The sequence below is a fragment of the Cyprinus carpio genome, chromosome A5 (assembly GCF_018340385.1).
Source record: "Cyprinus carpio isolate SPL01 chromosome A5, ASM1834038v1, whole genome shotgun sequence".
Lineage (NCBI taxonomy): Eukaryota > Metazoa > Chordata > Actinopteri > Cypriniformes > Cyprinidae > Cyprinus > Cyprinus carpio.
Window position 1 is genome coordinate 28,653,766 of NC_056576.1, and position 14,684 is coordinate 28,668,449.

A 14,684-nucleotide genomic window follows, 5' to 3' on the forward strand; every position below is an offset into this window, starting at 1 on the left:
CCCCAAACCTAGTAAAATGCCCTACTTGGCAACGGACACCTCCTGGTCAGGCAGCGCAAAGGCTAGGCCGGTTTCGTAAAGTTCGTCATGGTGCGCGGAATTGATGTCCACGCAGGCTACCCCACTGAAACTGGTAGCGGCCGCTAGCCGGATTGAGTTAAAAAACAGGCCTGCTGAAGTCCTCATCCTAAGTCATCCAGAAGGCTTGGACACAGAACGTCTTAAGAGCATTCTTTACCCCAAAAATATGCAAAAGCCAGAGCCATTACATGGCCCTTTAAACCGATTCTTCGCCTGTTCTTTTAAGAGCAATCTCTTTTCTATTGTCTTGTTTTCCGCTGGAGAACACGGGACATTTGAACTGCCCACAATCCCTTGGTGAATGAATAGAGGCGATCAATGGTGGCTAGTGAGGCAACAGTATCACCCACCCCCCCCCCCCCCCCCCCCCCCCCCGGCGCAGGTGGCACTTGACTCGAAATATATCCACATCTTGAAGCTCCAGGAGACAGTCAGCCCCCAGCTTCCATCCATTCAGGCAAGTACAGCTCTTTACTCTGCAGCTATGCTTGCATTTATTATCAACTGTCAATATGCAGTCCGGATGTTCTGTTCACCCGACCGCTCTGTTACCTATAACCTGCAATCCTCCAAATGAACCATGGTTAATTCATTCAAGGGGCAGGGTCAGGCGTTTAAATGCACTAGTACTTAAAAGCCTGATGGCAGAGAAGCCAACAGTGTTGACATACTCCACTTATTATAAATAACTACGAAGCTAATTGCAGTACAACCTTTTAAACGAGGTGTACTATCAATTGACAACAGACATATTAGACGCTTCAATACCACACTGCATACCCTTTTTCTTGTCTAAACACGATTTTTAATGGCCATATCAGTATGTATTTTACAGCTTTGTCTTCATTTGCATATGGGAAATTTGAATTAATGCTGTGAGCCTATACACCTAACTGCCATGTGCGCCTGGCCGTCATCTGCTATGTGCCTATATAAGTGCTCCAAACAGTGGGCAGATGTAGTTAATATGCAAATCTATTGTCAATTGGTTCCATAGCACTTAAGCATTTCAATGCATAATAGATCGCACGACACTACACAAAATACATCTTTTACTAGTAAAATCAAGCCACATTTGTTTGGGTGGCAACTGTGAGGTAGGAATCTGCCCGTGAAAAATGGGTGAATCATTGTTCAATTTTGATCTGATATTTTGTGGTTTATGGTCCTCGAAAACAGTCTTCAAAAAAATACTATGGAAGGGATTTATATGCCGAGTGGTTTTTGTCTATGTAATCGGCTTAAACCTCTTGTCCTGGATATTACTAGAAGAAAGGGTACAACCAGAGGCCCTTGGAGCACACACTGGTCAAAAAAAAAGAAACAATGTCAAGCAGTTATGTGTCCTTGTTTCCACCACTCAATCTAAACATGGCCTTAGCCAAATCGTAATAATATTACTACCAAAACATACGTATTAAATTTTACGAGGTGGCTAATTCGTACGAATTCGTTTCACCACACTCATACAAATTCATACGATTTTTGCCAAATCGTATGTATTTTACGAGTTGCACATTCGTATGAATTTGTACGAATAACCTACACCTAACCCCGCCCCTAAACCTAACTGTCACTGGGGTCTAGCCAAATCGTATGAAATCGTACAAGTGAGGTCGTACAAATTCGTACGATTTAGCCACCTCGTAAAATATGTACAAATTGCCGTGAGATAGCGTTGACATATCTTATGCAAATTTAAATTATATTTAAGAATGTTGACTCGAAAACAAGTCAAAAATGTATTATAATTATATATAAACGTCCTTGTTCAAGTATATATAAATTATATAGCACATTTATAAATGTGCTATATAAATAAACTTTACTTACTAAACTTTACTTACTATATATGAAATCCTAAAAAAAAACTAAAATTTTATTTTTTGCAGTGCAGTACAGCCTAAAAAAAATCTGCACTGTTATTACAGTATTAACATTCACATTCGTTTTAGATGACCACAAATCCAGTAAATCACTGGGAATTTTTGTTTGACTAGAAAGACTCTTTCTGGTAGGATTTCTACTAAAAAGTATGTTATTTATTTAGTGATAAATCTATAGTGTAAGGAGGGTAAGGAGCCTAACAGCTGTCACCAGGATGAGGGACCAATGGTGGCGGTGGGATGGTAGATACATGCAAACATTGCAACCCAACATTGGTACACTATAGCACCTAATATCAGTTTGTTAGTGAATCATTTAAACAAAGGTTGCTTTGTTATTGGATGAGAATTAATTAAATAAATCAATAAACAGACTTGCTAGTTACTACTACAAGTCTTCTTCAATTAGTTTCTATTTTTTGTGCATAGGTGTCACCTTTTTCAAGATAGAATTTAAAACAAGCTTTGACAGGAGCAGAATTGTGCTCTACTAAAAGTAGCTGAGATTTGATATACAGTCTGCCAACTTCATCCAACACTAGTATGCCCTGTATTATATGGTACTATATATACAGTCACAGTGAAGTCCTGAACAATTTTCCAACAACAAACAACAACCAGATGTGCTGTTCAGTATGACTGTCACACAGATAGCATTGTGCATTTTCAGGAGTGATCCATTTAAGCAACTACTATAAAAAGTCCTTGTTTCCTCCTTTTCTAATCTTTTCATTCTCTTCTGGAGACAGAGAGAGAAAGAGAGATTGTTTTCATTCAGGAAGTTTGCCGTGTGGAAGAGAAAGAGTAGGGGGCTCAGTAGGGCTCTTCTGTCTTTCTTTCATTTTGGAGCTCAAAATTACCATATCAATGTCATTCATATCAAACAGACACTGTGTGCACAATGTCTCTTGGTTTATTATGTTGCTCTTACTCCACAGAATCCTAATGATTATTATAATGCTGAGTGAGGCAGAGCTCATTTTACTTGAACAAGGACGTTTATTGCACAAAAACTAAAGGCAGAGTCAATATATTCATGAAATTTATGTTTATTTAGAGTTTTATAGTAGAGCTTTTGAAAACATTAGTAACGGACACCTTTTAAATAATCTTTTATTAGTGAGTGTTGCTTTCAAAATGAGTAGAAACAGGAAACCTGAAAAAAATTGTGGAGTCCTGGCAGCATCGCTCTCAGTATGAGTATGTGGGATCTTGCCAGGTCTACAGGTGTTACGAAACATTGCCAGGATTTGTCACATAGAATTATTTTTATGCAACACATTTTAAAGCAACGTTCTCCATTTGCTCAAAGTTGTCATCAGATGTACTGTATATGCCACTTAGATAGGTGCTAACACAATTTTGCTAATTTTAAAGATGCTTGCAGCTACATTATATCAAAATTAACATGAATGATTAAAGTCCTTGACTGACATTTCCAAACATCTTTCTTGCTAGATGCACAAGCAATGCTTGATATGCTGGATATGATTTTTTAGACCTGCTTGTGCTCTTGTTTTTTCTCTACTCTTACTACGTGAAAGGAAAACACAATTCTACGAATGAACACTGACATCTTGTTAAATGCAAGCTAAATTAATTCATGTGTGTAATTGATTTGAAGCTAGATGATTTACAAAATTAACAAGGGCACCAGTGACTGAAACCAGCACCAGTAAAACAAGCCAAAAAGCACAGCGGTATGGACAGAGTTTATTGAAAACCATGGCTGTTCGATTTTAATTACTTTAAAAATAACTTCAATTGTGGTAAAGTTGTTTTCAAAGAAAACTCCTGCCTTTTCTAAACCAGTTCCAACCTGTAACATTTTAAATATACCCTACCTCAGCAATTTTTTCTTATTATTTCAATTATTTCAATTTATTCTTGTCTTTTTTTAACAAGCCAATGAAACACTATATTGCATGTTTAAGTGTTTAAGTCCCAAAGTATCATAAAACACTGACTAGGGATCACTACCTCCATCCAATAGGGCAATTACTGCCTTGTTTGAGAGTTCATTCAGTGTCAGCAGGTAGATATTTAACACTAAGTCACTTGTTTTGTCTCCATTTTCCCTCCCTTCTTATTCAGGGACCTCCAGGACCTCCTGGTGAGCCAGGATTACCAGGAAAGAGAGGACCCAGGGTAAGCCTATTAAAATCTTTCACTTATTTTCCCCATGTTTCTGTTGCTTAGGAGATCTCAGTTTTTATTTCATCCAAGTAAAACTAATACTTCTCTGCATGTTGTTTTATTGGACTTTAGTTTGCCAAAGCTGCATTACAAGGTGATGAAATTGGTGTTTCTGCATTAAGTAGTTCCTCACACTGGAAGTTTCACTTCAAACCAGACAACCATGTTCCAGTTTCAATATCAATCCAGTTGTTACTCCTTCTAGGATACGTGGTCTGTTTGTCAGGTGTCTTCGATGGAGTAACAACACTGTAAAATAAATAAGCAGTTTTGAAGTCCATATGTTGTATTACAAACAGATTATGCCTAACTATGTCAGTCATTGCTGGAGGAGACTTTGAACAGAGCTGCATTCTTTTATTTATGGTCAAGGATTACTAGTTACTATTTAACACTAATTACTCAGATGGCCTGCATTCCAAAAATAATTTTTGCTGCTTGATCAAATTGTATGTAGATTACAGATTCTGTGCAGTCAGTTTAAATTGTAAGATGTTTGCTTAGTCCAGTTGCATTGTGACTATGATTAATTTTCATTGATCATAACTGGATGTATGCAAATCCACATCCAGATCAACACAGATATGTTAAAAATTGAACTATTAAATTAAGGTTATTTCCATATATCTTCTTGTATGTCAGAAATTGTTGTATCCAGGGTTTAGTAAAAAGAGAAAAATTGCTTTTAAAATGTGTAGTGAAATTATTTCTTCGTACTACAAGACTTGTAGTTGAAAAAGATTTACTTAATTCACAGTATTTAAGACCCATAGATGTCTGCCTTTCTTTTAAACTGATAGTTCGTCATGAGGAGTAAGTACCTTGTAGAAATGACTCTTTGCTTAGTAAGTTTGTAATTGAGAGTGATAGAAAGCTTAAGACAATGAGATATCAGTTAGTCAGTGATTCAAAGAGACTTCCCCTGGTGGAAGTCTAGATGTTTTGTGTGTAAGAAACCTGCCCTGGTCTATGAGGCTGCCCTTTAGAGAGGCCCCTGAGGGCTGGACTGTGGGAACCCAATCTGTTGAGCTAAAGAAAGGGCTCTTTGTAACAGTTTTATTAAAGACATTTAAAGCCTCACCGCCTTAAGCTCTCCAGAGTTGCTGGTCAAGAGCCTTGGGATCCCCCACCATTAGTCAGTGCGATAAGGTACTAGGAATATTCAATGAAACAAGTGATATATAAATATTTTGCTGATATTTTGTAATATTAAAAACGTAAAAAAAAAAAAAAAAAAAAGTGTGGTATTTTGGAATAAAAGTCTATTAAATCCCCTAAGTCCATTCTCACATTACCCTCAGCGGTGGTACAGTGGCTGGGGCTTTTCTCCACACCCTCAATCCCCACTGCATAATCCTCCATGGCGGGCCTTGTTGCCGGCTCTCGCACCTGGTCAGACGTTCCATGAGGCTCTGGCTCCGGGGCGATCCTCAGCTGTCGCTCCATTAGGCAATAGCTCGTCGGTCATGGTGGGCTCTGGCTCTCCATCTGCGGTGGGCTCTGGCTGTTGCTCCATGCAGCCGGGTGTTATTTGGTTGCCTCTGGGTCAGGAGTGGGGCTGGTGAGTTCCTCATCAGCATGACAGAGGGTGAACAGGGATACATTTCTCACCAGTACCCACTCCACAAAGGCGGCAAAATTCCCTCGAGGACCGTCTCCGGACAACCACGCTCTGCATGTGGTGTTGAGGCTCGCTATGTAGAATGAGCAGAGTGCATCGTCCAGGTAGCTGGTATCCAGGTAGCTTGGCAATGTCCAGAAATAGTCTGGTATGGTCCTCGAGGGGAGGTTCCAGCAGGAGGAGGAGGAATTCGGGGCGATCCATAAACAAAAAATAAAAGACTTTTAAAAACAAGAAAACAAACAAGGGAAAACTCCGTTTGGTCGGATCTTCTGTCACACTCCGGTGCACTCAAAACACTCACGAAAATGATGAAGGTAAAATAATCTTTAATATTCCACACACATGGTAAATCCACAAGAGGAAGGCTTAGCACACATGAAAACATAGAACGAATAAAGATAATTAACTAGACACAGGTGAACAGAATGAACTAATCAGACACAAGGGAAAACTAGGTCAAGGGAAACATAAGTAAAGAAAACAAACTAAAAGTCCATGATAGTGACACATGGATTCCGATTGAAATTACTGGATTTTGCTTGCAAAAGTTTGATGAACAGTGGTAAATGTGACAACACCTTTAGGATGAATCGTTTTTTATTTACAAACCCGATTCCAAAAAAGTTGGGACACTGTACAAATTGTGAGTAAAAAAGGAATGGAATAATTTACAAATCTCATAAACTTATATTTTACTCACAATAGAAAATAGATAACATATCAAAATGTTGAAAGTGAGACATTTTGAAATGTCATGCCAAATATTGGCTCATTTTGGATTTCATGAGAGCTACACATTCCAAAAAGTTGGGACAGGTAGCAATAAGAGGCCGAAAAAGTTAAATGTACATATAAGGAACACCTGGAAGACTATTTTGCAACTTATTAGGTCAATTGGCAACATGATTGGGTATAAAAAGAGCCTCTCAGAGTGGCAGTGTCTCTCAGAAGTCAAGATGGGCAGAGTGTACTAAACTGAACACTCGGCAGCTCAGAGTTCAAGATCCTTGTCTCCATCTCAACCATTTCATTCGCCCAGACATTTGACTTGCAGTATGGAGAATCGAATATCCACCTCACCTTTACACCACAGAGTAACGTCAACAAGAGATCAAAGCGATCCACGTTATGAAGGAGAAAGGTCAGTGAAACACAGTGAGGATAAGTTGCACGCAGAACGTCAACATGATAGAATAGATGAGATCATTCATGAGCTTCAGAGGATAAAAGCAGGTTCCAAGCAATCCAGATCAACTTCGCCATCGCCAGCAGTAACACCCCAGAGGGCGGAGCATGCTGATGAAAGCTACCATCACTCAAGACATCCAACTGGTTGCAAAGTGTCCCCTCTCTTGAGACTCCCAGACAATTAGTGGATGACATGCGACATCTGCTGGCCAAGGATGGATTTGAACTGCGCCAATAGGCTAGTAACACTCCCCAACTGCTGCAACACCAGCCGCAACAAATCAGGTCAGAGAACCATGAGCTTTGGTTTAGTACAGACAGGCCCGACCCCCAGGAGCGCACACTAGGACTTAGGTGGCAGTGCAGATCCGACACCCTTGGAAAACATGGCCATGTCGTAAAAACTGAGCCCACTATGCGACACGCATATAGCATCCTTTCCAGTCAGTATGATCCATTGGGATTCATCACCCCATTTACCACTAGAGCTAAGATCATAGTCCAGAGGCTCTGGGACAGAAAAAGAGAATGGGATGACCCTGAACTGCCCACAGACCTCAGAAATGCATGGCTCACATGGGAAGATCAGCTTCCACAACTTTCCTGTGTCACACTGCCCAGATGCTACACTATAAAGTAGATCCCTTGATCAGCTCAAGAAGTGTGCACACATTTTGTGATGCCTCAGAGCGAGCGTACGGAGCTGTAGCCTATCTCTGCACTGAAGATAGCAAAGGACAAATAGAGGTGTCATTCTTGGCAGCTAGATCATGAGTAGCTCCAAAGAAGCAGCAAACAATTCCCCGATTCGAGCTATGCGCTGCTCTATCTGGAGCACACTTGGCAGCAGTTCTGCAAAGAGAGCTCACACTAGACATCAGAAGTTTCAGATACTGGACTGATTCTACAACTGTTCTCAACTGGCTTCAATCAGACTCGTGCCATTTTAAAGTGTTTGTAGGAACTAGAGTTGCAGAGATTCAAGATCTAACTGATTCACATTTATGGTCATATGTGCCCTCACAAGTAAAAAACCCTGCTGACGATATTACTCATGGCATGTCACTGGCTCAGCTAGCCGAACCTACCCGCTGGAAGAATGGCCCAGAATTTCTGCAGAAACCTCCATCGTCTTGGCCCAAAATGCCCAGTGCCAGCCGACACCTCAAAGGAACTGCGTAAACCAGTATCCTTCCATCTAATAACTCAGGGTGATCAGCATTCAGTCAGTGCATCTCAATACGACAACTTTCAAGAGCTTGTAAATGCAACAGTCAGATCCTTTCACGGGGTGGCCAGTCCCACAGACACCGTCACTGCTGACACATATAAGAAAGCCAAGCTCAGAATCATTCAACAGTCTCAAATGGAAAATTTTCCTGATGAATATGCTCAGCTTCAAGCAGGGAAACCCATCTCCTCAAACAGCCGTCTAAAGACATTAGCTCCCGAATTTGATTCTGACACATGGCTGATTAGAGTGGGTGGAGGATCACCAATTCCCCCAATGCTGCGGCGAAAAATAGTGGAGCAATATCAGAAAGGAGTTTCTCAGAGAAAAATTGCAAAGAGTTTGAAGTTATCATCATCTACCGTGTATAATATCATCCAAAGATTCAGAGAATCTGGAACAATCTCTGTGTGTAAGGGTCAAGGCCGGAAAACCATACTGGATGCCCATGATCTTCGGGCCCTTAGACGACACTGCATCACATACAGGAATGCTACTTTAATGGAAATCACAACATGGGCTCAGGAATACTTCCAGAAAACATTGTCAGTGAACACAATCCACCGTGCCATTCGCCATTACCGGCTAAAACTCTATAGGTCAAAAAAGAAGCCATATCTATACATGAGCCAGAAGCGCAGGCGTTTTCTCTGGGCCAAGGTTCATTTAAAATGGACTGTGGCAAAGTGGAAAACTGTTCTGTGGTCAGACGAATCAAAATTTGAAGTTCTTTTTGGATAACTGGGACACCATGTCATCTGGACTAAAGAGGACAAGGACAACCCAAGTTGTTATCAGCACTCAGTTCAGAAGCCTGCATCTCTGATGGTATGGGGTTGCATGAGTGCGTGTGGCATGGGAAGCTTACACATCTGGAAAGGCACCATCAATGCTGAAAGGTATATCCAAGTTCTAGAACAACATATGCTCCCATCCAGATCTCGTCTCTTTCAGGGAAGACCTTGCATTTTCCAACATGACAATGCCAGACAACATACTGCATCAATTACAACATCATGGCTGCGTAGAAGAAGGATCCGGGTACTGAAATGGCCCGCCTGCAGTCCAGATCTTTCACCCATAGAATACATTGGCGCATCATAAAGAGGAAGATGCGACAAAGACCTAGGACAGTTGAGCAACTAGAAGCCTGTATTAGACAAGAATGGGACAACATTCCTATTCCTAAACTTGAGCAACTTGTCTCCTCAGTCCCCAGACTGTTATAAAAAGAAGAGGGGATGCCACACAGTGGTAAACATGGCCTTGTCCCAACTTCTTTGAGATGTGTTGATGCCATGAAATTTCAAATCAACTTATTTTCCCTTAAAATGATACATTTTCTCAGTTTAAACATTTGATATGTCATCTATGTTGTATTCTGAATAAAATATTGAAATTTGAAACTTCTACATCATTGCATTCTGTTTTTATTTACAATTTGTACAGTGTCCCAACTTTTTTAGAATTGGGTTTGTATGTCTTTGTAAATATGTTTCTATAAATTGCTTTGAATAAATGACTCTTCTGAAACACTAAATAAAAAAGTATTGCAGAAATAGCTTGCTTTCCATGAAAATTGACAGTATAAATTTTTGTAATAGAAATTTAAAAAGTAAAGTTCTCCAACACTGCTCAAGAAAAGTTGAATAGTGAAACACATCAACTAGCTGCAAAGAAATATAATAAATATAAGGGTCAGAAGTCATGGAGAATTTCCTGTTAGTGAACCTGCCCATACTTTCACATCACCAATTAATCCAGGGCATTATACTAGCAAATTAAATCATCTGAGAACAATAATCAAGCATTTTGTATCACAGTTTTTTCTATCATCAGAAATTGCATTCTTGTGCTAGCTTCTTTTCAAAAGGGTTTTTTTTTTCTGGTGCCTTGTCATTTCCTTATTGCCACATGGACATTTTGTCTAGTAGTTGTTTTTGAAAACAAAAAAGCAATTTCCATACTTCTTTAGTGACTATACCAAGTATGGTAGTGTTTATGTAGTAATTCATCCCTCAGGTCTCTCACAACTGCTCAGAACTGTAAACCATTCCCTTCTGTGTCACCATGTGCTGGGTCATGTGGTCTGTCAGGGTTGTCTGGTGTGAATCAAAGCCTCACAGAAGACCGACATGAGTGCTGGATGTACTGTATCCACACAGTACAATTTTAAAATTTGTCCCTTTTGCCTTGCACCTCCATTGATGTTGGCACTGGTCAGGCTGTCTTTGATCCCGTTCTTTACTACGCCAACACTAGAAAGTTAACTTTTAAACATAGTTTATCTTGGTCAAGAGGCTAGACCAGATAGATATTCCCTCAAGTGCACTGGTAAACATTAGCAGAGGCCTCCTTTGAGCCAGGTCAGGGAGTCAGCCATTCTCAAATATATGAGGCGGAAAGTGACAACCACCACGCGCATCTGCCCAGATGAGTGCCTGCTGGAGATCTGAAATTGCGCAGGAGAGATTAGCCAATATGTAACTTGATAGGGTTTCTCGATACCCCTTTCTCACTCTCATCTGATCACTAATCATGGCCACATGTGGAAAACCTGACCAAACATAAAAAACGAGGTGGAAATCTGTACATGAGCTTCTTGTAATTATCTCCATATGGCCAGTTTGTGTGTACTCAGCAGGAAGGGCGATGAATAAGAGCCCCACTCATAGCTAACCCCAGGTGGATTATATATAAATAATAGCACTGCCTTGACAAGTAGGCTTAGCGTTGCCTCTCAGCATTTAGTCTTTGAGTCTCACTGTTGCATGGTATTTGGTATACAACGGAAATAACTTCCTTGATGGCTGTCAGCTATCACTCAAAAATTTTTTTGACTCAAATATAAGATTAATATCCTAAAAAGAGCTATGTGCAATGCAGGATGGCTTTTGGGACTGCAAGGTTGAAGAAATTCCAGGTTTTGCATATTCCAACAATTCTAATAAATTCTTCAGCGTATTGAAGGCCATCTATGGCCCATCAAGACCAAGCATAACACCACCACTTTCTGAAGATGGTGTAAGGGAAACAGGTCAGTTTAGCTCAAAGGCAATCATTTAAGATTTTAAAGGGAATTTGGACAGAATCACTGTTTTACGGCTGCTCACTAAGACGGCCAGCGATTCACTGAACGAGCCGTATAACATCAACTCCATGTCATATGCATGGACAGTTCCTGCATCCCACGCCAGATTCTTTACGGAACATTGTCTCAGGGCCACAGGAGTCACCGTTGTCCAAATAAAGCATTAAAAAGACTGTATCAGAAATAGTCTAAAGTAAGTAGCCTTCCCTGTGGCACAACTGGAATCCAGAGCCCAGGACAGAGCTGGCTGGCATGCAGCAACCAAGCAGGCCTACAGAAAGTTTGAACACTGTTGGTGAGAGAGAGTTATGGCTGCTAGGCAACGCAGGAAATATCCCACAACTGCTCCACCGACAGCATCCTTTCCATGCCCTCACTGTCCCAGAGTGTGCGCATCCAGAATTGGTCTATTTAGTTAATACCCATTCACATCAGAGGAAGATTTCACAAAAACTGACGTCAAGTCACCTTTATTTGTGTAGTGCTTTGTACAATGCTGATTGTGTCTAAGCAGCTTTACAGTGTCAAACAGGAAAATAGTTTGTCAATAATGCAATAAGACTATCTACAGCATCGTAGATCGATGATCAACCAAGATTTAGGTGACTGTTTTTCATACAAATATCTCTAAACCATATACATTACACTACATTTTTACCATGGTATTGAGGTGCTATATGTGTGTTTTTAACTGAAAAAATAAAAAAATAAAATTACACCACATACAAAAACCAATTTTTAACAAAACTCAAGCTAATACTACTGTCAACTCACAAAAAAAAAAAAAAAAAAAATATCACTGTTTTTGATATTGAACATAAATTTACATTTGCATCCTAACTCAAGCTAATACTACTGTCAACTCAGACAAAAAAAAAACAACACAAAAAAAAAAAAAAACAATATTATTGTAATTATAATTAATACATTATATATGTGCAAAGTTGTTTCATGATTTGAAACAATATCACTCATTAGAACAAGCAGAAAATAAGATTTTTTTTATTAAGATATTTATTTTGTTAAGGAAAGATCACTGGAAAAGTGTAAAGAATTTAAAAACATTAAGCGTTTGTTATGTTCTGACCATAAAAAGTCTCGTTTCTGTAACCTTCACTTATGAGCAAAACCTGCCTTTAAACTTGTAACAAACGAAGATTTGAAATTTATTGTGATAATTATTGATATCAACTGATATGAAAAATGTTATCGTGATAATTTTTTTTTTTTTGGCTGAACTGAATGTGGTTTAAATGCACAATAACCATGCTGCTGGGTACACAGATTTGTGCTGTTTCTAAGCAATTTGAATATAGCAATTTTGAAAATATGACTTTAAATAAATTCAAATATATGAAAATAGTTTTTAAATAAGCAATGCCATGACTTTTTTTGAGTGCATTAACCTTACTTTTTTTTTTTTTTACCTGTTTAATTTATGTATTTATGTTCATACTGTGTAATCCAAATGGATGTTTTTTTATATGCAATTCAATTCAGACCTCAGGTCATCCACGATGTAGATAAGTTTGTTTCTTCATCAGAACAGATTTGGAGAAATCACTTGCTCACCTTCTTAGTTACTTGATCCTCTGCAGTGAATGGGTGACGTCAGAATAAGAGCCCAAACAACTGACAAAAAAAATTAAAAATAAAATAACACATGACAATAATCCACAGGTAAAGTGCATGACTCAGTCCTGAGGAAACAACCTCATCTACATCTTGATTGGCCTTGTACATTTTCAGCAAATTTTCACTTTTGGCTGAACTGTTCCTTTAATTTAGGGTTAATTATTTTTAAATTGTATCAAATAAGATCCCAGGATATATGGTGTAATAATTTTAGACATTATGAAACATGGAACAAACAGTTGAGCTGTCTTTCAGCACAAACACTGACCAATGATCCATTTAAGTAGCCACTAAATGTGCTGAAATAGGGCTGTGCCAGAAACTAAACAGAATTTAATTTATGAGAGATGTTTGTGTACATTTTCTAGTGATCTTGACAGCAGTAATTTATCAAATGACGATTAAAAAATAGAGAAGGGTTATAACCAGCATAACCAGGATATACTGTATAAAGACATGAAATGTAGTCGAGCACACTTTCTGCATTTTCTGGATCCTACCAGTGGAATGACACTGTACAGTCCCACTAAAGTATGCCAGATTGTACTCTGCTTGCATCCTCCACAGCTTACTTCAGATAAGGAGTGTGTGCAAATAAAGAACACCATCAAGAACCCACTCCCTGTGTTCCCTATCAGTGTGGTCTCAAGTTTCATTTAGCACATATTAACCTCCAAAAGTGACGGCCATTTGGACTGTGGCTTTTGCAGTTTGTTGTTTAAGATCACATTTATTTTGTCTGCTTTACTAACAGAGTGTATAAATCAGTGTCTAGGGAGCTTTCTTGCACTCTCTCTACTAAAACACCCTGGTCACTGCTGGAAAAGTGAGCTAATGAAGAAAATCATGCCAATATAGTATATGCCAAAAGCATATGTTAGAATTACCTTTTAAAACTCAACACTTTCTTTTTAAGTAGAGGGCAATTTTCTGAATGCATGCCTTGGGCAAACTGTGCTACTTACATACAGCACTTAGAGGGCCAGAATAATGAAAAATGTCTGAGGTTTTTAAACATTTCTCCATTCCCTAAATTTGACTAAGCTGCTTCCCTCAGATTCTGACAGGTTTGGCGACTTTAAGGGACTAAAGTAAATGTTCTGATTCTTGTTTAAAAACATTTTCCAGTGTTGGGGTAAAGGTGGAGGGCTGAGAGGTCCTGAACCCCTGTAAGAATTAAGGAATCCATTGTAAATCTTTATTTATTGCCCTGACATAATATTTTTTTTTCTTTATTTATTTTTTGCACTCATTCTTTCCAAGTTTCTGTCTGAAATTTAGAAAGGTGTCTAAGAGCACCATACATAGTTTTGTGAGGCATTTACAGAATGAGACTGCTACTGCAGATTCATCACTGCTTTAGGGTCTAGTTAATCAAATCGGTGAATTGCTATCCTAAATGCAACCAGATTCTGGTTCTGTTTATACATGCACTGGCATAGAGATGCAATTTTATCTGATCTGTTAAAAATTGTTTATCCTTTCACTTGAACCCAGGGAGATTTGGGAGAGAAACAATTTGAGGAAAATATGTCACCACATAGAAGAAAAAAACTTTCAGGCTTCCAAACTAAATGTCTGACAATTTAATTTCCACTGAGGAAAATGATGTTTGAAGATGGATCAGTTTTGAAAGATGTATTGTTTCATAGGCGGTTTGTCTTTGATTTAATTATGTTGCTTACATCACTGAGAGTCAAATTATCGTTTTATAATTTGATTTAAATCATGTTGCTGTTCCTAACAGGGGAG

General features: G+C 39.0%; 1 protein-coding gene across 4 annotated transcripts in view; it reads left to right on the forward strand.

Annotated features, from left to right (window-relative positions):
* LOC109089884 (collagen alpha-1(XXVII) chain B-like) overlaps positions 1–14,684 on the forward strand; it is a 93,611-nt gene that overhangs the window by 12,830 nt on the left and 66,097 nt on the right. For all 4 annotated transcript variants that reach the window (XR_006160110.1, XR_006160111.1, XM_042756754.1 and 1 more), the window contains exon 4: positions 4,062–4,115. Coding sequence is in view for 2 of the 4 variants with exons in the window: in XM_042756754.1 (XP_042612688.1) it covers positions 4,062–4,115 (54 nt within the window). In the remaining 2 variants the exon portion in view is untranslated. The remainder of the gene's footprint in view (positions 1–4,061; positions 4,116–14,684) is intronic.